The sequence below is a fragment of the Cupressus sempervirens genome, chromosome 6 (assembly GCF_028749045.1).
Source record: "Cupressus sempervirens isolate cs-2001-9-10 chromosome 6, ASM2874904v1, whole genome shotgun sequence".
Taxonomy (NCBI): Eukaryota; Viridiplantae; Streptophyta; class Pinopsida; order Cupressales; family Cupressaceae; genus Cupressus; species Cupressus sempervirens.
The window spans coordinates 247,676,350-247,698,249 of NC_143123.1; the positions used below are offsets into that span (position 1 = coordinate 247,676,350).

The 21,900-nt window shown below is 37.4% G+C and overlaps 1 protein-coding gene across 13 annotated transcripts in view; it reads right to left on the reverse strand.

Moving 5' to 3' along the window:
• The window catches only part of LOC149552171 (putative RNA-dependent RNA polymerase 5), a 282,261-nt gene that overhangs the window by 144,817 nt on the left and 115,544 nt on the right, over positions 1-21,900 (reverse strand). For 8 of the 13 annotated variants that reach the window (XM_089787663.1, XM_089787659.1, XM_089787664.1 and 5 more), the window contains 2 exons: positions 17,536-17,684; positions 17,014-17,239 (listed from right to left, as the gene is read on the reverse strand). In XM_089787663.1, coding sequence (XP_089643789.1) covers positions 17,014-17,239; positions 17,536-17,684 — 375 coding nt within the window. Of the gene's footprint in view, positions 1-97; positions 385-17,013; positions 17,240-17,535; positions 17,685-21,900 lie in introns of all 13 variants that reach the window. The other 5 variants (XM_089787661.1, XM_089787660.1, XM_089787657.1 and 2 more) reach the window with 1 other exon arrangement.

Genomic DNA, 21,900 nt, shown 5'->3' on the forward strand with positions numbered 1-21,900 from the left:
ATTTAGTATTTACAAATTACATCAAATCTAAATTGAATAATACCATAGCATTACATTCATGATTCATATTGATTCAAATATAAAAAATTAAATCTACCTGCTGCTGCATCATCTGTGATTATTTGCACCACATTCTCTATTCCCACCTCCATGACAACATTCTCCAACATTAAAGCCAATGTGGCTACATTTTTCACTTTGTTGGAGGCATCGACAGATTTCCAAAACACCAAATCATCTTTGCAAGCAATCAAGAAGTTAATAATGGTTCTACTTCTTCCATCTGTCCACCCATCAGATAAAATGGTGCAGCCATACTTATTCCACTCTTTCTTTTGGTCTTCTATCAACAATGTTGCCCTACCAACCGCTTTGTCAAGCAACCTACAAAATTTAGGTGTAATATTAAATAAAGTGTAAGTGTTAGTAAAAAATTAGGAAATAAGTTATAACAATTAAGATTTAAAATATAACAATGAACTAAAGTGAATCACAATTATTTACAATTACTAAATAGTAAAATACTAACCTTCCACTCATATCCTTGCGATTAGGCAGCTTGTACCCTTTGCCTGATATTGTCATTGCATTCACCATATTGACCCAATAGGGACTATCAGCGGCATTCATTGAGATATTGTTGAAAAACCAAAAATCAGCTGCTGCAATATCAGTTTGCTCATGCACCTCCTTAAACCATGCAGTGCCCTCTAATGATGGCTGTGCTCTAGGTGTGTTCCTGGGCACAAAATAACCACCTATCCCTGATGAGGATCTAAATGGTGATGATGAAGAAGTAGGAGATGTAGAAGAAGTGGAACCGGTAAAAGAGAAATTTTGTTTGCGAATCCGTGGGCCATGAAGAGATCCCGGTATGTTCTCAAGTGCTTCTTCTTCCTCTTGCATATCAAAAGGAGCTCCTTCAGATTCAGCTATGGCTGCCCTCATAGCTAATTTTGCCCTCTCCCTATTCAATTTTTTCTCTTCAGCAGCTGCAAGGAGGGCATGGATGAATCTTTTTTCTTCATCAGTTACCTTGAGACAAGGATTTGAGTCATGTTTCTTTATGCCTGCAAGGTGGTATTTGAGGCGGTTTATGCCTCCAGAAATAATTCTCTCACAGGGAATGCATATCACTTTCCCAATATCATTTGGACTTGGAGCTTCATAGGCATACCGCCATGCCTTATCTCTTGCATTTTTAGGCCGAGTGCCTATATATCCAGATGGGCATGGTGTTTGTGGCCACTCTTCTTGCGGGTTTGTCATGTTTTCTTAATGCTTGTCCACTGCCCTACACATAAATAATTAAATTTATAGAAAAACAAATAAACAAAGTTAGAACTTAGAGTTAGAACTTAGAAGCTAGAAGTTTAGAACAACTAGGGTTTCAACTTTCAAATGATTTGAAATCATTTACAAACAACAACAAAAACAATAAAAGCTTTGCTTAAAACTATAAAAAGTTTTCAAACAATGATAAGATGAACATACCTGGAAAGAAATTTCTCTTCTAAATTTGGTTAGAATCCTCCAAAATCCACTCCAATCTGCCTTTAATCACTTGCAATCAGCTAAAACCTTCTTTGCTCCACACAAATGAAAGAAACAATGCAAAAAAAATGCATTTTGACCTATTTAGGCATCATTGGCCGCAGGTTCCCTGAACCGCGAGGTTTTTACATTAACTCGCTGAGTTTTTGACTAAAACTCGCCGATTACTCGGCGAGTTTTTGGACTCACGCCGAGTTTTTTGACAGGGGAGTTTTTGGGTGATTTACTCGCCGTCCCAAAATACTCGGCGAGTGTTTAAAACTCGCCGAGTAACTGGCGAGTCTTCCATCTATGTTTACATGTATAGATCAGATTCTACTTAATTTTAATTGGTTAGTTTCACGACTTGTGTTAAACGTGATACATACTTAATGAACAAAATTACATTTTCAGAAAAGATTGTGGTAGTCATTTGCTCTTATCTGATCTTTTATTTTTCGTCATAAAAATGCAATTTGTAAGCATGAAATGACAAGCATTTAACATCACCAAATATATGATCATATGTATTTTATTTAGCAATCACTCTAGCAATCATGACTCAATTTTGAGCTAGTAGGTGAAAAATGAGTAATAGTTACAACATGTAATCACATTGCAAGACAATAGGACTTGCAAAGGTTGTTTTCTTCTTCCATAATTGTGTGCCTTTGTCATAATTGTCGAGCAAGCAAGATTGTTATCTTGTATTTATTTTTGTGTCAAACATTGTAAAGTCATCACCCTACGATAATAACCACAAACACATGTTCATCATTGAAAGTCATCTCCAAGTGATGTTCATATTGGCCCCTAAAGTAATGGAGTCACACACATGATAATAAAAGAGTTTACACATTAAACATCTTTAGAATATAATAGTACAATAAATTAAACATCTTTAGAATATAACAAGCTTACCCCTTTAGTATTCAACCTTTGTCTTGGAAAAAGGCTTGTTGAGAACATATGTGGTTTGTTCACCTATACTAATATATCTCAACTAGACAAAATTCACTCCACCATGTCTCTAACTTAATCGTATGGAATTTCTATATGCTTTGATCTAACATAAAACACAAGATTCACTAAAAGCTTTAAAAAATTCTAGTTATTATAGTGAATGATAGTAGGGTCCATGGATTGTCGAAACAATCCCAAAAGAAGTTTCCTAAGCCATACAGCTTCTCGATCTCCCAAGGATGTTGCAATGTACTTGGCTTTTGTGGAACTTTGTGCAATTGAAGATTGCTTCCTACTAAACTAGGAGATCATAGTTGATCCTAAGTTGAATCAACACCCTAAAGTACATTTCAGATAAACAATACCTCCAACCCAATCAAAATTGGTATATCCATTCAAATTTAGATCCACATTATTCTATTTTAGACCGTAGCCAATCATGCCATCCAAGTATCTATCTTGGAATATGCTTTATTGCAACTAGATGTAACTGTCATAGCTCATACATGAACTGACTAAGTGCATTTATTGCATAGAAAATGTTAGGTGTATTATTGACCAAGTAAATTAAGGATCCACTCATTTGTCGCTAAAGAATGTAGTCTACCAATTTTGAGCTTATTGCAACTTCATTTCCATATTTTGAGAAGACTCTTGATCTTCAATATCTATTTTGAGGATGGCTTTCTATGCTGAGCACTTTTTAGAGATCTATGACGGGGTTCTTGTCCGTCTTAATTACCTATCTTGACATTTATATCATGCTCTGTGTATCTCTTTGGAGTCCTTTAGAGTTGGATCTCACCGTCTTCGGGTGCAAACTGACCATCATATTGATAGCGGAGAATGGATCTGTCAGTTGTGTACTTTAGCAGAGGACGAGATAGAGACTCACTTTATTTTCCATTGCCCTATCTTTTATGAGATCAAAGGAAGATTTCATTGTCTATTCCTAGACTATTTTTCTCTTTTAGCTTTCTTTAGTTACATTGACCAACAACGTCTTGTGCTTTATCTTCAAGAAGCCACCCTGCTCCACTATAGTACTTTACAGTCACTACTTCCTTCTTGACATACCTCTGATCAGCTCATTATTGTCTTCTTTTCACCCTTATCCCCGTTACAGGGTGTGAAAAGGTCATCCAGTTCTACTGGTCATTCCAGATCTATCAGACCCTGCAACAGTTTCTTCCATCAGCAATAATCCTCCAAGAGCTCACAAAAACAAATCAAGGCTCATGTCCTCCCGCAGACTTATCCTTATGTGACTGATTTCTTCACAGAGATAGATTAGAGCTCATGTCCTTCCGTAGTCTTATCTTTCTGAGACTGATTTCTTTTCGACTATGAAGTACTCCTAATATTTGCCTTGGCAATTCTCTGCACTTCTCTTCTCCTTTCCTCTACTTGTTCTTGTTGTTTGTTTTCTCAGACACCATTTGGTGCTCCTACTGTTGTGGGTTGTCCTATTGTAAACTCTCAATCCCATACACCTTTTGTGGTCTTTTGTTCGACATTAATACTATTATCTTATCTTATCTTTCATGAATGTCCTTGGATCTTTTGAATGCAATATCTCTTTCAAAAATTACATCCTTGCTTAGCTCAATTAATATTTGTCCAGAGATATACATCCTATAGGCTTTAGATGTTTCACTGTAGCAAACAAATACTCTATTTTTTCCTAAGGGGTCTAGTTTGGATCTCTTTTCTTTGGGTATGTGGATGTAAACAAGACAACCAAAGAGTCTCAAGTGGCTTATATTAGGTTTTATCTTTGCAAATAATTCTTCCAAGGTTTTCTTATCCAAAAACAAGTGAGGACATCTATTTTGAATATAGAAAGCAGCACTAGCGGCTCTGTTTTGATATCCAAAAAGGAGTGAGGGCATCTATTTTGAATATAAACAGCAGTACTAGTAACTTCGACCCAAAAGAAGGTATGAAGGTTTTGTTCATGCATCATGGCTTTGGATCCTTCTACAGTTGTCCTATTTTTCCTTTCTATCACCCAATTTTGTTGAGGGTTGAAAGGAACAATAAGCTCGCTCTTAATCTCAACATTATTGCAAAAGGTTTTGAAAGTACCAGAGATGTATTCTCCCTCCTTATCTGATCTAAGGGTTGTGATTCTTTTACCAAACACATTTTCTACTAGAGCCTTGAATTTCTTAAACCTCATAAGGACTTCTTCAAACTCCTTACATTTTAGATCATATATCCATGTTTTCCAAGAATAGTCATCTACAAAAATAAACTGGTACAAAAATACTCCTAAAGAGGTTATCATCATAGGTCCACATAAATTTGAATGAATAAGTTCTAATGCATCTTTAGATCTACTTTCACTACTATGAAAGGTGTCTTTGGTGTTCTTTCCCAAGGCACACCCTTGGCAAGTTCCTTCATGTTCTTTGTAGTGACCCTCTTATATGGGTCACCAAAAATAAACCAATACTGGACTAGGACAATTCGTCAAATGCTGAGATCGCTGTCTCCATTGTTAGGTTTGTTCAAAGTCTACTATATCAAATAGGGAAAAAGTGTTGATGCCGCCGACCCACTGTTCAAGCCTGTGCACAAATTTTCCGATTTTTTGGTGACGATGCTGACCGATTTTGAGTCGGGAGAAGCTCTGTAATTGTTCCAGCCAATCAAGTGAATCACTCAATGCCAAATCGAGCCGCCATTTGCTCTCCACCAGGTCTGGACAAAGGTTGCTTTCATCTCTTACACTCGCGGATTTGTTCAAGATTGCGATTTTCCTGAATTCCAAACTGGTCGCTGATGATCAAGAATGAATTTAAAACATTCCCTTGACCGCCTACCAACACTGTGATCTTGTGTGATTTTATATAACCTTCAGTAGTGCCCAATCTCATACTGCGATTAATTCAAATCTGCCATCAGAATACCAACCCTGATGTGGACTGAGCCGTCTGGGTTCAGGTAAGACAAACCACAAAATCTAGGCTTTGAATAATGACGAAAATACCAGGGGGAGGGTCGCCTGAATCCGAGTGACTCAAATCTGACTTGCTTGGAGATGAATAGCAACTTGAAACCACCTCAAAAATTTAAAACTCTCTGACCTGTGATCTGAATCGAATGCTTGTCTGATACCAATTAATTTTTCTCCCTGGCTTCCTTTAGAATTTCTCTAATTCTGCAACAATTTGATGGATGGCTATTGATTCTTCTTTGTAAATCAATAATGTAAGAATCTCTGACTTGGCCTTAGGCCACAGATTTATGCCCTGGTGAAGTGACTGTAATATCACTTCCAATTTCGCAATAATTCGGGTAATATTCCACACCCTCAAAATTGCTTATCAATGGGAGTTGTCTTTCCCAAAGATAATTTGAGAATTTGCAGACCAATGACTACAAATTGCTCCAACCGAAATAGAAGTCGAACCAACAAAACAGCTTGTTCAAATGGGTGCGCCCTGCCCTCTATTTATTTACTTTTTTTAAGAAGTCACTGGAAGCTTCTAGAACATCTTTTTATAATAACTTATTATAATGCACTTTATTATTAATTAACTTTATAAAATTAAATAAATAACTTTATAAAGTTAAAGTGCAATCTCAATTCGACGTTAGAACAAGTGGGCCCACTTACTGGATTATAATTCTCCGAGAGCAAAAACGTAATCATCCGGCAACAGAATGACTCTCTCTCCAAAATCATTTGCCTACGAGAGTCAATGATAGGCAAATCTACGGTAGAAGTCATGTCGCTAGAAAAGGGACATGACAGTCCGCCCTTCCTGAAATTGCTTGTCCTCAAGCAATCTCAAAGCTGGATGCTACAAGATTGTTTCATTTTCCCAAGTGGCATCTTCAACTGGTAGATCTCTCCATTTAACCAAATATTCTCTGATCACCCTTCTGCAGAGCTGCCTTTCCCTACTTTTCAAAATGAATTCTGGTACTAAGATCAATTTTCCTTCTTCATCCAAGGGAGGTAATACTGTAGAAGGTACCACATTCTATCCCAATGCTTTTTTGAGGCGTGACACATGGAACACATTGTACACTTTGCTATCTACAGGAAGCTCAAGCTCATAAGCCAATTCCCCTATTCGCCTGGTGATCCTGAAAGGCCCATAATACCTAGGCTTAAGCTTCTCTGATCCACTCCTTTTGAGAGTAGATTTTCGGAATGGCTGAAGCATGAGGTAAACCATGTCACCAACCTCAAAGCTCCTCTCTGTCCTCTTTTGATCTGCACACTGCTTATATTGATTTTTTGCCCGAGCTATGTTATCCCGGAGAGCATTAATAATGTCCTTACTTTCTTGAATCAAATCCCCGGCACGTGGAACCCGAACATCACTCATCAGCAAGTCGATAAAGCTCGGTGCATCATACCCATATAATGCTCGGAAAGGTGTCATCTGAATAGACATGTGAAAGGTGGTATTATAACAGTATTCACACAAATAGATCCATCTCACCCATGCCTTCTACTGATCAGCCACGTAATTTCTCAAGTAGCCTTCTACCCACTTGTTCACTATTTTCGTCTGTCCATCAGTCTGCGGGTGATAACTAGTACTGGGTGTGAGCTCAGTGCCACATAATCGGAACACCTCCTGCCAAAAATGACTCAAGAATCTACTATCCCTGTCGCTTACAACACTTTGGGGTATCCCGTGTAACCTGAAAATTTCTCTGAAGAATACCTCAGCTACCTGTACTGTTGTGTAAGTAGTGGTGATGGGAAAGAAGTGAGCATATTTCGTTAGTCTATCCACCACATAAATGCAATCGTGTCCCTGAGCCTTGGGCAACTCTGTAATGAAATCCATGGATATGCATTCCCACTTTTGATCTGGAATGGGAAGTGGCTGTAGGAGTCCTGCTGGGAAGGTGTGCTCTTGCTTATTGTGCTGACAAACAGGACACTCACGAACATACTGCAACACATCCGTCTTGAGTCCTTTCCATGTGAATCGTTCTCGCACCTGTCTATATGTTTTAAAGTACCCGGGATGACCAGCTATAAGTGAATCATGAAGAGCCCTCATAATAGCCTGCTTCATCTTGGATCCCGGGACTAAAAATATCCTGTTCTTGTAATTAATCAATTCATCCACAAGTGTATACCTGGTGTCAACTATCGTCTCGTCAACTATCCCAGATGCCCAAGAGTCTCTAGCATACTCTGCAACAATCAAATGCTTCCAATCCTCAGAGATCTCAATTATCGCACTAAGATGTGGCCTGCGTGACAAGGCGTCTGCTACCACATTTTGAGTCCCCCTGACATATGATATATCAAAGTCATAGGCCTATAGCTTACTCACCCATTTTTGCTATCTATCATTGAGATCTCTCTGTCCAAGAAAATGTCTCAAACTGTTGTGGTCAGTTTTTATACAAAACTTACCACCTACTAGATACTGCCTGAATTTAGCTAATGCGTGCATGATAGCTAACATCTCCTTGTCGTAAATGTTGAATGATCTCTCTGGTCCACGAAGTTTCCTGCTCTCATATGCAATAGGGTGTTTTTCTTGCATCAAAACAGCCCCAATACCATCTCCTGAGGCATCACACTGGAGTTCAAATGGCTTCGAGAAATCGGGCAATGCTAATACCGGACATGAAGTCATGATCTCCTTAAATCTGTCAAAACAAGCCTGTGCCTTTGTTGTCCAAACAAAGGCTCCCTTTTTTAACAAATCTGTCATAGGAGCCACATGCCGTGAATATCCACAAACAAATCTGCGATAGAAGCCACATAAACCAAGGAATCCTCTTAGCTGGGTCAAGTTCTCAGGAATGGGGCACTCCACTATAGCACGGATCTTATCAGGATCCATCCGTACTCCTCTACTGATAATATGACCTAAGTATAATAACTCGTTCATACCCAAATCACATTTGGATTCTTTGGCGTATAAGGACTCTGCCTGCAAGGTATTCAATACTGTCTCTAAATGCTTCATATGCTCATGCCATGTCCGACTGTATATCAAGATATCATCAAAGAAAACCAACACAAACTTCCTCAGCTAATGATGGAAAACCTTATTCATGGTGGACTGAAAAGTAGCTGGTGCATTGGTCAACCCGAATGGCATAACTACAAACTCAAAGTGCCCACAATGACATTTGAAAGCAGTCTTCTCTATGTCCTTTTCTCTGACTCTAATCTGGTGGTAACCGGATCTCAAATCAATCTTACTAAAGTAGCATGCCCCATGTAGTTCATCTATTAGCTCATCAATCCGTGGAATAGGATATCTATTCTTAATGGTTTTCTTATTCAGCATCCTGTAATCTATGCACATCCGTAATGAACCATCTTTCTTCTTTACCAAAACTATTGAAGAAGCAAAAGGAGACTTACTAGGTCTGATGTGTCCCATCGCGAGAAGCTCCTTGATGGTTTTCTCTATTTCATCCTTGAGCCTCTTTGGATGCCTGTATGGAGTAATCATAACTGGTTTAGCACCCTCTTCTAACTCAATGATGTGCTCAATCCCTCTATCAGGTGGTGTACCAGGTGGAATATCACTAAATACCTTACTATACTTCTTTCTCAATATTTGGATGTCTGGATGATATTCTGTCCTTTGTTGTTCCTCCTTTGTGGGCATGAGAGTACACATGGCTCCCATTCAATATCGTTATGCCTCACCAATCTTTCCAATCGTCTGAGAGAAATAGTTTGGATGTCACTATTCCTGATAGCTCTCAACACATGTTGCTTTCCATCTACCTCAAACTTGATCTCCATGTCCTTGAGTCGAAAAGTGACCTCACCCAATAAACGTAACCATGTCATACCCAAAACGATATCCAAGTCACCCATATTGACCACATGGTAATCCGCTTTGAACTCATAATTATTCAAGCGTAAAGGCATGTCTCTAACCATCCTGTTACACTTAAGAGTGTAACCATCAGCAACCTGTACTCGGAGACCCTCAAACTCCTCTGTCTTAATACCACGACGCTCAACCAGTCGTGCATCAATGAAATTGTGCGTAGCACCTGTATTAACCAATGTGATCACCTTCTGTCCTGCTAGAACACCACGTAACCTAAAGGATCCCTCCTACTGGATACTAGATAAACGCCCCTGCTGTAAATGTAACTCAGGATCCTCTTTTTGCACTGGATTCTCTATTTCTACGTCAGGCTCTGAATCACTGTGATCATCCTCATTTGTTGTACTGTCGGAATCTGATCCTTCATAATATGCCCACATAACTCTATTGGCCTTTCCCTTAGGTCTCAAAGGACAATCATGGTCCCTGTCATATGGACCTTTGCAATAGAAGCATAGTTTCTTCCTGCGCAAGTCATTTAATACTTCTGCATCCAGGGGTGTAGTGGATTTTCCTTTGTTATCAATGCTCTTCCCTTTATTTTTATCAAACTTCTTATTGTCTCTGAAAGAAGTAGTACTTCTGGAAGTGAACCTGCTAGAAGGAGCCGTAAGCTCCATACTTCGTGCTTTTCTCATAGCCTCCTGAAGTGTTGGTGGGTCAAATGCCTTAATCCAACCCTTGAGGGGTTTAGACAATCCTTCTGTGAACAAGATAACCAACCGTCTCTCAGGCACATCTGGCACCATCACTGACAACCTTTGAAATTCACTAATATAAACCTCCAAACTGTCTGACTGTCTCAACTATGCGAGGTCACGAAAATAGATCTCTAGATCCTTTCTATCAAAATGCTCAACCAATCTATCCACAAAGTCCTGGTAAGATGTCACCTGGTTGTGTTGCAACTTAACCATCCCATGTGACCACCAATCGTGAGCTGCTCCTTCCAAATGCAAGGTGGCGTATTTGATAGCATCTATCTCTGACATAGGCCTTAATGCTAGGAATGTATCCAACTTATGAACCCATGCCTGTGCTGTCATCTGTCCACTACCATTGAAAGATGGTAAAGTGAGTTTACTAGCAGCTCGCTGCAACTCATTTTCGTGATTTCCTCTAGGCCTCTTGTTCTGACGGTTACTCCTCATATGCTCTCTCCTCTAGTTCAGGTAGCGATCAAAGTTCAGTAGCTCACGAACATGTGGTGGTAATGCCTGCCATTCTGCAGTAGCGGCTCTAAGATCATCCTGAAAATCCTCTGGCAAGTCATCTTCCTCTCTCCTGGGCCTCCTCCCTAAGGAAAGTGGGACGAGTAGGCCTATTTTCTGTCCATGATCTGCGCCTCGGAGCACCCTGTGAGCCTGCCACACTCCTATTGTCATGATCAAGCATACCTCTACAATGTTCCTGATTCTTGGGTGGAACAATTCTCTCCATTACGGTAGTCAATGCTTGTAATGACTGGGCTATTTCTTGCTGTTTGGTAGTCATGATTCTGTAGAATTCTCTGGTCTCATCGGCATCAATTCTTGGTGGGCTCTGTGATTGTCTCTCACCCATAACTGTTGCTCTTCTACGTATATAATACCTGGGATAAGGTTGCATAAGATGTTTTTACCCAACAGGATGGCAGAACGCTTGCTCTGATACCACTGTAGTGACCCTCTTATATGGGTCACCAAAAATAAACCAATACTGGACTAGGACAATTCGTCAAATGCTGAGATTGTTGTCTCCATTTTTAGGTTTGTTCAAAGTCTACTATATCAAATAGGGAAAAAGTGTTGATGCCGCCGACCCACTGTTCAAGCCTATGCACAAATTTTCCGATTTTTTGGTGACGATGCTGATCGATTTTGAGTCGGGAGAAGCTCTGTAATCATTCCAGCCAATCAAGTGAATCACTCAATGCCAAATCGAGCCGCCATTTGCTCTCCACCAGGTCTAGACAAAGGTCGATTTCATCTCTTACACCCGCGGATTTGTTCAAGATTGCGATTTTCCTAAATTCCAAACTGGTCGCTGATGATCAAGAATGAATTTAAAACATTCCCTTGACCGCCTGCCAACACTGTGATCTCGTGTGATTTTATATAACCTTCAGCGGTGCCCAATCTCACACTGCGATTAATTCAAATCTGCCATCGGAATACCAACCCTGATGTGGACTGAGCCGTCTGGGTTCAGGTAAGACAAACCACAAAATCTGGGCTTTGAACAATGAAGAAAATACCAGGGGGAGGGTCACCTGAATCCGGGTGACTCAAATCTGACTTGCTTGGAGATGAATCGCAACTCATAACCACCTCAAAAATTTAAAACTCTCTGACTTGTGATCTGAATCGAATGCTTGTCTGATACCAATTAATTTTTCTCCCTGGCTTCCTTTAGAATTTCTCTAATTCTGCAACAATTTGATGGATGGCTATTGATTCTTCTCCGTAAATCAATAATGTAAGAATTTTCGACTTGGCCTTAGGCCACAAATTTATGCCCTGGTGAAGTGACTGTAATATCACTTCCAATTTTGCAATAATTCGGGTGATATTCCACACCCTCAAAATTGCTTATCAATGGGAGTTGTTGTTCCCAAAGATAATTTGAGAATTTGCAGACCAATGACTACAAATTGCTCCAACCGGAATAGAAGTCGAACCAACAAAACAGCTTGTTCAAATGGGTGCCCCCTGCCCTCTATTTATTTACTTTTTTTAAGAAGTCACTGGAAGCTTCTAGAACATCTTTTTATAATAACTTATTATAATGCACTTTATTATTACTTAACTTTATAAAATTAAATAAATAACTTTATAAAGTTAAAGTGCAATCTCAATTCGACGTTAGAACAAGTGGGCCCACTTACTGGATTATAATTCTCCGAGAGCAAAAACGTAATCATCCGGCAATAGAATGACTCTCTCTCCAAAATCATTTGCCTACGAGAGTCAATGATAAGCAAATCTACGGTAGAAGTCATGTCGCTAGAAAGGGGACATGACATTCTTATTTTAGGTAAACATGTCACCATTTTCTCTCTTCAAGGTAGAGAAAGAAAGTGGAGATGCCCTAATCTTCTATGCCAAATCTCAAATGTATAAGATTCACGAGTTAAGGCTTGAGAAGGAGAACTGAAAAGTTTGTATAAGCATCCATGTGGAACTCTTATAGTGTGATCTTTCTTAATGTTTGAATTATTGGGCCAAGCTAGAACTTTACCATCCATGAAGGTAATTCGATATCCTTTGTCTTCACTAGATGAAATGAAAACCAAATTATGTCAGATACTCGGTACAATAAATACACCGGTCATGTGTAGAGAGATGCCTGATTTAAATTGTATGGTGCAAGTTCAGATTCCTTTCACAGGATAGTTGGAATTATCTCCAATGTTAACTTCCTATCTGAATTTTCCACAAAGCTATCTAGGTGTTCTCTAAATTTTGTGATATGACAAGACACTCCACAATTAATCACCCAAGCGTCAGATTAGTAGATACATGACTCGACAGGGCTGAACAAAATATAAGTCTTTCAAAGTCCTTTTCTGAGCTCACCTTAAAAACTACAACAACAGAGGCTTGAGATTTAGGCTCATCTGAACAATTCTTCGCATAGTGACCATATTTGTCACATCTAAAACATTGTCATTTAGACATGTCCCTCCTCTTAGATGAGCGCTTTCCACCTGAGTCTTTGTCTTTCTTTCTTTTGAAGTTCCCTTTCTTACTCTTCTTGTGAGAATGAGATTGAGTACTTGAATATCTTCATTAACGGAGTTTTGATCAATCCCTCTTGTGATCAACCTTGATTCTTCTTGCTTCTTGAATGCAATCAGTTTTAAAACAATCAAACAAACGAAGTTAAGATCGAGCACTTATCCCTTGAATGAATGATTCCAAAGATGTTGGGAGTCCATTGAGAGCCAACATGGTTGATTCCATGCTATCAAATGTGCGGCCAATGGTGGTTGATCTCTTTAATTCTGTTATCCTTACAAAGTAAGGTGTGATGGATCCTCTCTTGTTCATTTTCATATGATGGAATTGTTGTTTTAGAGCAAGAGCTATGCTTGTATTATTTATTTCATACATGTTCTATAAGGTTGTGAACATGAGATATTTTGTATCTAAATTGGAGATGATTGGAACTATTTGATACTTTACAGCATCCACTAATATCTTCATGCCTTCATTATTGTTTCTCACCCATTATTGTTTCTTTATTTCTTTACTAGGTATATATGTTTAGGTTTCTACGAATGAATCTAACTCATTTCTTCAGAGCAAGCATTATACTGAATTTCCAGGATACAAAGTTTGAAGCTTCTTCAAAACAATCCTCAAATCTGACGACATTCACCATTTTGTAGAATGTAAAGAAAATAAATATAATTTAATGCCTGTTTAGATGATCTCTGCTTATAAATCTGATTTCGTTGTTCCTTAGCTTTGATACCTTGTTAATGTTGGATCAGTTTTATATGCAGTAGTATTTTAACTTTAATCACTATTTTGCAGATGTATATGCAGATCAACAAATTCTTGTTTGATATTCTTTGTTGATCAAAAATCACAATAATAACTGTTAGAGATATATGAATATCAAATTAATATCGATCTGCTATGATTCTAATGTTGATTTTAATCTGAGATATGAAATGGCAATGTTAATTCCTTATGAATCAATATTACGATGTTGCTGAGATATGACAGTGAGTTGCTGCTGAATCTTGATATGCACTAATTGATTTTTGTTCTTTACAAGATACCGATACAGGTCTTGATATTTATAATAAATTAGGAGACATGTCTCCTAATTTATCACATGTCTACATGTAAGACATGTTCTCACTAATCTGCCCGATAACGATTCTTCAGCGATCTTAATCAGACTGATATGTGTTCTGTCATTACCATTGATTCACATTATCGATAGCATTATTTAATATATTAAACTGGATCATGCATATATATAATTAATAATATAAATATATATAGTTAATAATACACACACACACACACACACATATATTAGTTAGCTTTGATTCTGGAAGGATAGAGAGGTCTATGAAAGGGATCTTCGATTCCTTCTCTTCTTATTGGTGATATTGGACCCCATTGAAGAGGATTGGCTCGAAAGGTACTTCAAGGAGGAAGGCATTTTGCATGAATGGTCTCTGCATGCTGCCATAGAGGACATGCGTGCAGCTTTTAGGGAAGAGTAGTGGATGGCACTGTTTTAATTTTTTTGGGATCTTTCTGTTCTATCACTAATTTTTTGTTTTAATTTTTTGGGAACTTTCCGCTCTATCACTTCATCTATATCTTGATAAATTGTCGAAGAACAACATGAACTATATTTAGGGAGTATGTGAAGTTTGAACATATATATCTTTTCTTAACTTTGTGATAAATATTGTCGATAACAGCATGAACCTATTTTTAGGTACTGGGAATGCTTCGATGCACAATTTTAATAAAATTATCTGGGTGACTTTAATTTTACTTTTTTGGAGAGATAATCATGTTATTTTAGTGTTTGCAAGCAAGCTCAGTATGAGTCCTCTTTATATTTAAAAGGTCAGATCTCTTCGACTTAAGTACAAATCAGTTCCTAGGTATGTTTTAAAACTATTTTTTACAGAAGGTAATTTCAGCAAGGATAAGTAGATTTGAAGAAAAAAAGTTTTTGTGTTGTTTCAATTCAGACTTCAATTTTCCCTAAGAATCAAACTTTGTTTAAACCCTCATTTAATTTTATTAAGACCGTACAGTTCAATTCACATTTTATGCAAACAACGAAGTCTTGTATAAAATTCATCTTGTCTATGAATATTGTTGTACCCATTTCCCATGAGAAGACCAAACTGGGTGCATAGTGTCAGGAAGATTAGTGTTACAAAGCTCTTTCTTTTAATGGGACTACTTACTATATGTTTTTATGGAGTAAAATCTTTCAAAATGAGTGGTTGGCCATTATTATTTTGTCAGTTATAAAATATAGGCTCATCCTGTGAGGGTATTCTTGTCGGAAGGGCATGGCTATATTAAAAGGATATGCCACCCGATAACAGAATCTGCTAAGCAGTTAAAGACTGTGGTATACTAATTCAGCTCTAAATTCGATTCAGATTAAACTTAAAGGTTTAAAATATTGAAACTCTTAATTTTTTATGCTTAGCAAAATCCTTCAATGAAAGTGGGAAAGTCAAGGATATTACTACTTAAATTCGATACAAGTTAAATTTGATAAAAAGGTTTTTAGCTTTGGACCACTCTCTGTGGATACTGGATAATGCTCGGATAATGGAAGGATCTAATAGATAGCTTTTCTATTTGCAATCTCTCTAATTTAGGATTTAAATTGATACTCTAATTTTCTGTCTAGTTTAATCAAAGGGTTGTTATGGTTATTGCTTGGCAGGTTCTCCAACAGTGGATGCTTCTCAGGATCAACTGTCAGTTTGTTTTTCTCTAAAAGGTTTCAGAGATCACAAAAGACTATATAAAGGATATCAGGCAGAAGTTAATGTCTCTACTGGGCATAGAAATTATGTAATTAATCTACGAAGAGATCTATGTAACATTGCTTCTGAATGTATCTAACTAAGAGATCTAATTACAAAATATGTATTTATTTATAAACTGTAAAAGGGGGTATGCCCTCTTCAAGTCCCCTTATATGGCATTTGTTTTTGTACAGGACTTTGGTCCTAGGCTACACCGGGGGTTTTCTTAACATCGTTCTTTTTCCCCCGGTGCCTGCACTTGAATGGGGTACATTGTAAATATTTCTGATAATGGGCACTTGCCTCTTATTGATTAAATACACACATACACACATAAAGATATATACATTATGAGAGATATAGATGCACAATTATTATTGATCATGCATTATAATTATTATAGCAAATAATCAGGTCAGTATACAGAAGGATAGAGATTAAATAGTCAAGGCCAAGAGATCACTTATAAATCGGTTAGAGTAATCCAACCAAAGCTAAAATTCTCTAACATGCCACAGTAAATGCATACAGCTTAATGGAACTTCTCACTACAAGGCTCTTGAAAAGTTATTGAGCTTCTTTTTCAAGACATAGCCCGACACTTAATCCTGCAGCTGCGACTAACACTGTTACTACCTCCACCACCTCATCTGCTACATTTGCAGCCAATTATATACTGATTACCGAAGCATAAAATAAACAGAGAACAAAGCTAGTCATCATCTTGATGTGTTTGCACATGTGGTAAACAAGAAGAAACAAAAGGAAAATATCTCTCTGGTCAAGGAGCAAAAGGACCAAGGAATTAGGATTATTTTGGATATCCACTCATTTCATGTGCACCAGCAACACCAGGGCCATGAACACTTTTTCAATCCAACATGTTCAATAGCTGTGTCTTCAGTGTTAAATGCAGTGTGGATAATATAGCTTCTCTACATAATTATGTACAACCCCCATGCCTCATTGTATGGTTCTATGGCTCAGCATTTCAATAGGTGTTGCAATTGGTTTACCATTTCCATGAAATTCTTATTTAATACAAAATTGTTCTCGTTGATCAAAAGGAAAAATTATTAAAAATAGAAATTAAACAAAAAAATATATATATTGCTTTTCTTATGCCATACATATTGTAAAATTGGATCAAAAACTTACAGAATTATACAAACTTCATTTCTCTTCAATTGTCCTGTGGGATCAGCTGTACCCATCAAATAAAAGGATTCATCAATAGGAACCTTCCCTTTCTTCAATTTTTTGATTTCTGCTTCCATACACTGGCTCAGTTTGTATTGTAATAATGGTTCATAAAGTGGAATTCCACATGATAACATTCTGAGCACGGTATAATCTTCATCCAGATATCTGCATTCCTTTATAACTACAGAATAAAAAGATCATCAATAATTAGATGGAATATACATTAGAATCATTATCACATTTTAAGAGGTTGCAAGTCATTCACTGATAAAATTTACAACAACTGTTTGGATGAAAATAGAAACCCAAGATTCTCCTATCTGCACACACATACAAAGGGATTTTGTCTTTTCTATCCAAACTAGATGGCAGTTTGAAATATAAACATATATAAACCCGTAGCGAACTCACAAGATCTGAAATGTAAACAACCTTCATCATGAGCAAAAAAGAAACATATTAAATAGCCCAAAAAACCTTTAAATGCTTTTGTTCTATCACTGAGCTTATTTTGTATGCGGTCAAAAGCTTCATACACAAGTCCAACAAAGATTTCATCTGGAACCCCACCATAACTCAGCAATGCAATCAAATTGCGTGAAAGCAATGACCGTTTCGGCTTGCAGCTGTTACAATGACACCAAAATAATACGATCTCAGTTAGTATAGTTGTGCTTTAATGTTATAATTTTCAAATGAGACTGTATACACCCTGTCAAACGTATTGTGTGCCACCACATTAATAAAATGATACAACATGCATGTTTCACCTTCTCAGAGTTACAAGGTGTAACACATTGTAAACTCCATCATATTCTATTCTATAAACAAAAAGATAGACATACAAAGCATCCCAGAAAAAATGTAGAGGAAGATCAAGAAGAGGAAACATCAGAAAGATAGCATGACGAGAAAAAAAAAGTATACTAAACATCTTGATAATGAGCTTGCATTTCTGATCCAATTAATGACATGTTTGCAAGACTTATGCTTCAATGCAACTTAGAACCAAGATGCTCTGCTGTAATATTTATGATAATACAACTGAGAAGAATTTAATTTCATGAATCAGACAAAAATTTCTTCCCATTTTAACGATATGAATATTAGGACAATCAAAAATATCTATCTTAAGAACTTACAATAACTATGATATGACTCAATAGTGAGACTTCAACTTCTCTTACAAAGAAATAAAGTAATTTAGGTTTGCAGCAATAAGTTGTAAAAATCTAATAAACTGGTTAGCAAGGCACAATTGTGAATTTTGTAGCCCCAACTAATTAGAACATATATTCATTCTTTATAGTAACATGGAAGACATTAAATATGGAAGGTGGGAAATGGGAGGACTGTTCTTTTTTGGGATGATATTTGGATTCTTGATCACTCCCTCAGTTCTGATCATAGATGGAATGGCTTTATGAAGTAGTGGAAGAATCTCTTTGGGATTTTTGTTGAAGACTATTGGGAGGAGATAATTGGATTAACCTCAATAGAGTGGATAAAAATCTTAATGATCTCAACAAGATTCTGAACTCTGTCCTTTTAAGCCAAGAGGAGGATGCTCAGATATGGAAATATAATCCTAATGGGTTATTTTCTGTGTCTTTGATGTATGCTAATGCTTTTGAAGAGCATCAAGAGCCTTGCTAGGCCAAAGCTTAGTTTAAAGGTATGATTCCCAAAGTTAAAATATTTTTTTGGATTATTTTGCAAGATAAAATTCTAACAATGGACAATTTGTTTATGAGAGGATTTAAAATTGTCAACAAATGTTATCTTTGTAAGGAAGCTGATGAATCAATTAACCATATGACTCTTCATTGTTCTTATACTAGAAGATTATGAGAAAAGGTTTGTGGCTTGTTGAATATTATCTAGGTTTTCCCCCTTACTATGCAAGATTTTTTCAATGGTTGGAAGTCTCCCTCTACTAATACTTTGGTTATGAGGTTGTGTGATTTTATCCTCTTGTTCCTTTGCTGGGGTATTTGGAAGGAATGAAACGATAGCATCTTTAGGGGTAAGGAAACTAATCTAGGTAAGTTGTTCTGCAAGATTAAGAATATGGTGTCTGAGAATATCAAATCTTGTGGAAAAGGGCACCAACCTCAAAATGTTTGGGAAGAATCAGTGTTTCAGTACTGGAATTTGGATGGTCTTAGTCTAGTGCAAAATGGTCCTAACCTCAAGGATTTGGCAAGATGGGATTGTCCTCCAAAGGATTGGTATAAGATTAACTTTGATGGGGTTTTGAAGGCCAACCCGAGAACAACAGACTGTGGTATCATCATTAGGAATCTGAATGGGGATAGATTGGGTGGAATGGCCATTCCTATTGGGGTTCAAACTAACAATGTGGCGGAAGCAAGTGTGGCCCTATTTGGTCTTAGCTATGCTAAAAGTTTGAATTTGAATAAGATCTGGCTTGAGGGGGACTCCCTTAATATAATTTATTGTCTTAATAAAGTTACTAATCCTTCTTGGACTATTAAAAATATTATAGGCAAGGCCATTGATCTTATCAATTCCTTTGAAAATTGTGTTGTCACTCACAATTGTAGAGAAACTAATCAAGTTGTTGACTAGGTGGCTAATGTGGCATGCAAGAGTGATGAAAAGCTAATTTAGAATCAAAGTGATATTATTCCTATCGAGGGGCTTTTATTGATTGAGCATGACAAAGCTAGAAGTAAACAAAAATGTTTCATTAATGATGAATATGCCACCAAGGTTTAATAATGATATGGGTAGGATTGAGAAGCGGTGGGTTATTATGAGAAGGACAATGTATTGTCATTCAATACCACAGGGATTGTGGGTATTTTTTCCCACTAAAATCCTTGGCTGCGATTTTTACTTTGGTCTTTTTTTGCAGTGGGTTGTTTTAAGAAGTGACAGCCATCGTTTTAGTGTGAAGAAGATGGGAGGAAGGAGAAAGAGAATTGAATTGGCACGCTGCAAAGATTGGAAGAAGAAGAGTGAGATATGGTACATACTGAAGCAATGGAATTTTACAAGATATATGGAGAAATTGAAAGGCAGTAACCCTGCCATTACTTAGCAATTCATCAAAACATGGAAAGACAAGAGCATATTGGTGGGTAATCAGAGGATGGAGGTTTATGAAGATATTATTGTTGAAGCAACGCGACTTGACATGGAGGGTATTAACTTCTTCCAGGACAGGAAGCTTTCAGATCGGGCAGTTGAAGAGTTTGCAAAATCGGCTAAGGAATGCAACAAGCTGGTAAAAATCGGTAATTCATACTTTAACCTTGGCTCCATTTCTCGCCCTTGGAGATTTGTTATGTTTGTGGTGATAGAGTATCTTACTCTAGATGGCCGCTTTACTAAGATATATGGTCAACATTTCATGTTGGTTAACCATTTTAGGCATAGGGTTAGGATAAAATTTACCCTATTACCTTAAACAATCTTTGGGTAATTCTATTTTAGCCATTCAAAATGATCTTGAGGGTGATCATGCTTGTCGTGAGGGGTTAATGGTTTTAGTAATGAACCTCTTGAAATCCAGAAAAGTGGATAGGCCTCGGTAGAGCAGGAAATTTTTAGATTGTGAGACGGAGGGAAGTGAACTAAAGGAGGAATTGATGAGGACACAGAGGATGAAATTGTTGAGGTTGAAATGAAGAAGAGGAAGAAATGTGATCCTGGTAGATAGTCCAAGAAGAAAAGGAAGGAAAAGGAGATTTATTTGAAACAAGATAGTGATTTTGATGAGGAGCAGGAAGAGGGTGTTGAGAAGAGAGGAACATCGGGCAAGGTTTTGGGAAACAAGGGGAAGAATGTTGAAAGACATTTTGTCCCCTTTGATGATGAACTCTTAATTAAGAGGGAGGAAAGAAAAAGGAAAAAAGTGCTTGCTTAGGATGTGGATGTTGAGAAAGATCTTAAGGAGACAGAGTTGGATAGGAACAAACAAGGGAAGCATGAGGACTACTTTGAGCAGAACAAGGATGAGGATAACCAAGGTTTTCTGAAGGGAATCTTTGGTAACCCAGGTATAATGATGAAGGATATTGGCACCCTAAAGCAAGAAATGCAGGACATCTCAAGGAATTTTGATCAGCTCAGCAAGATGGCAAGGGGGGAGAGAACACTAGGTCAGCACATTCACAAACTATTTGAGGTTATAGGTAACACGGAAGAGGTAAAGAATTTGATGAAATGTGTGCCAACACTTCAAGCCAAGAACAAAAATTTAGATTAGCTGGCCAAAGATATCCCAAAAAGGATGGATGGTCTGGATACTAGAGTGGATCACTTGGAGAAAATGGTTAAGAAATTGGCCTAAATATTTCCCTACTGCAATACTAACACAGGTTATTTTGAAGAGACATATACTCAAAGTAGCATCAACTCATTGATAGCATATAGTATAAAGACAAACAATAAAGGTCATTACCATGCCAATGAGAATAAATATTTGGTAGTATTGAACGATAAGGAAGATTTTCAATAGTTTAGATACTGGCAACCCTGTTTGGATTCGAAATGGTTGAGACGGCACCTTGAAAGCAAGCCTATGCAATTCCAAGCAGCGGAGCCATGTAGGGTTCAAAGATATCGAATAATTATGTATAGAGCAGTAGAGACGAGGCACCAGTGTGTACTAACAAACTCACAACATCTGGAGATGATCGCAATGATATAATTCGACTAGTCTTCATACGAGTAGATGACTATATGTGACAGCAATGATGATTTCACAGTACATACAAACATTCATTTTAAAAGCTCGCCTTCAAAATCACCATTGATGATGTTGTGCAATGGCAATATTATTTTTAGTAAAGACAATATGGGTATAATGAA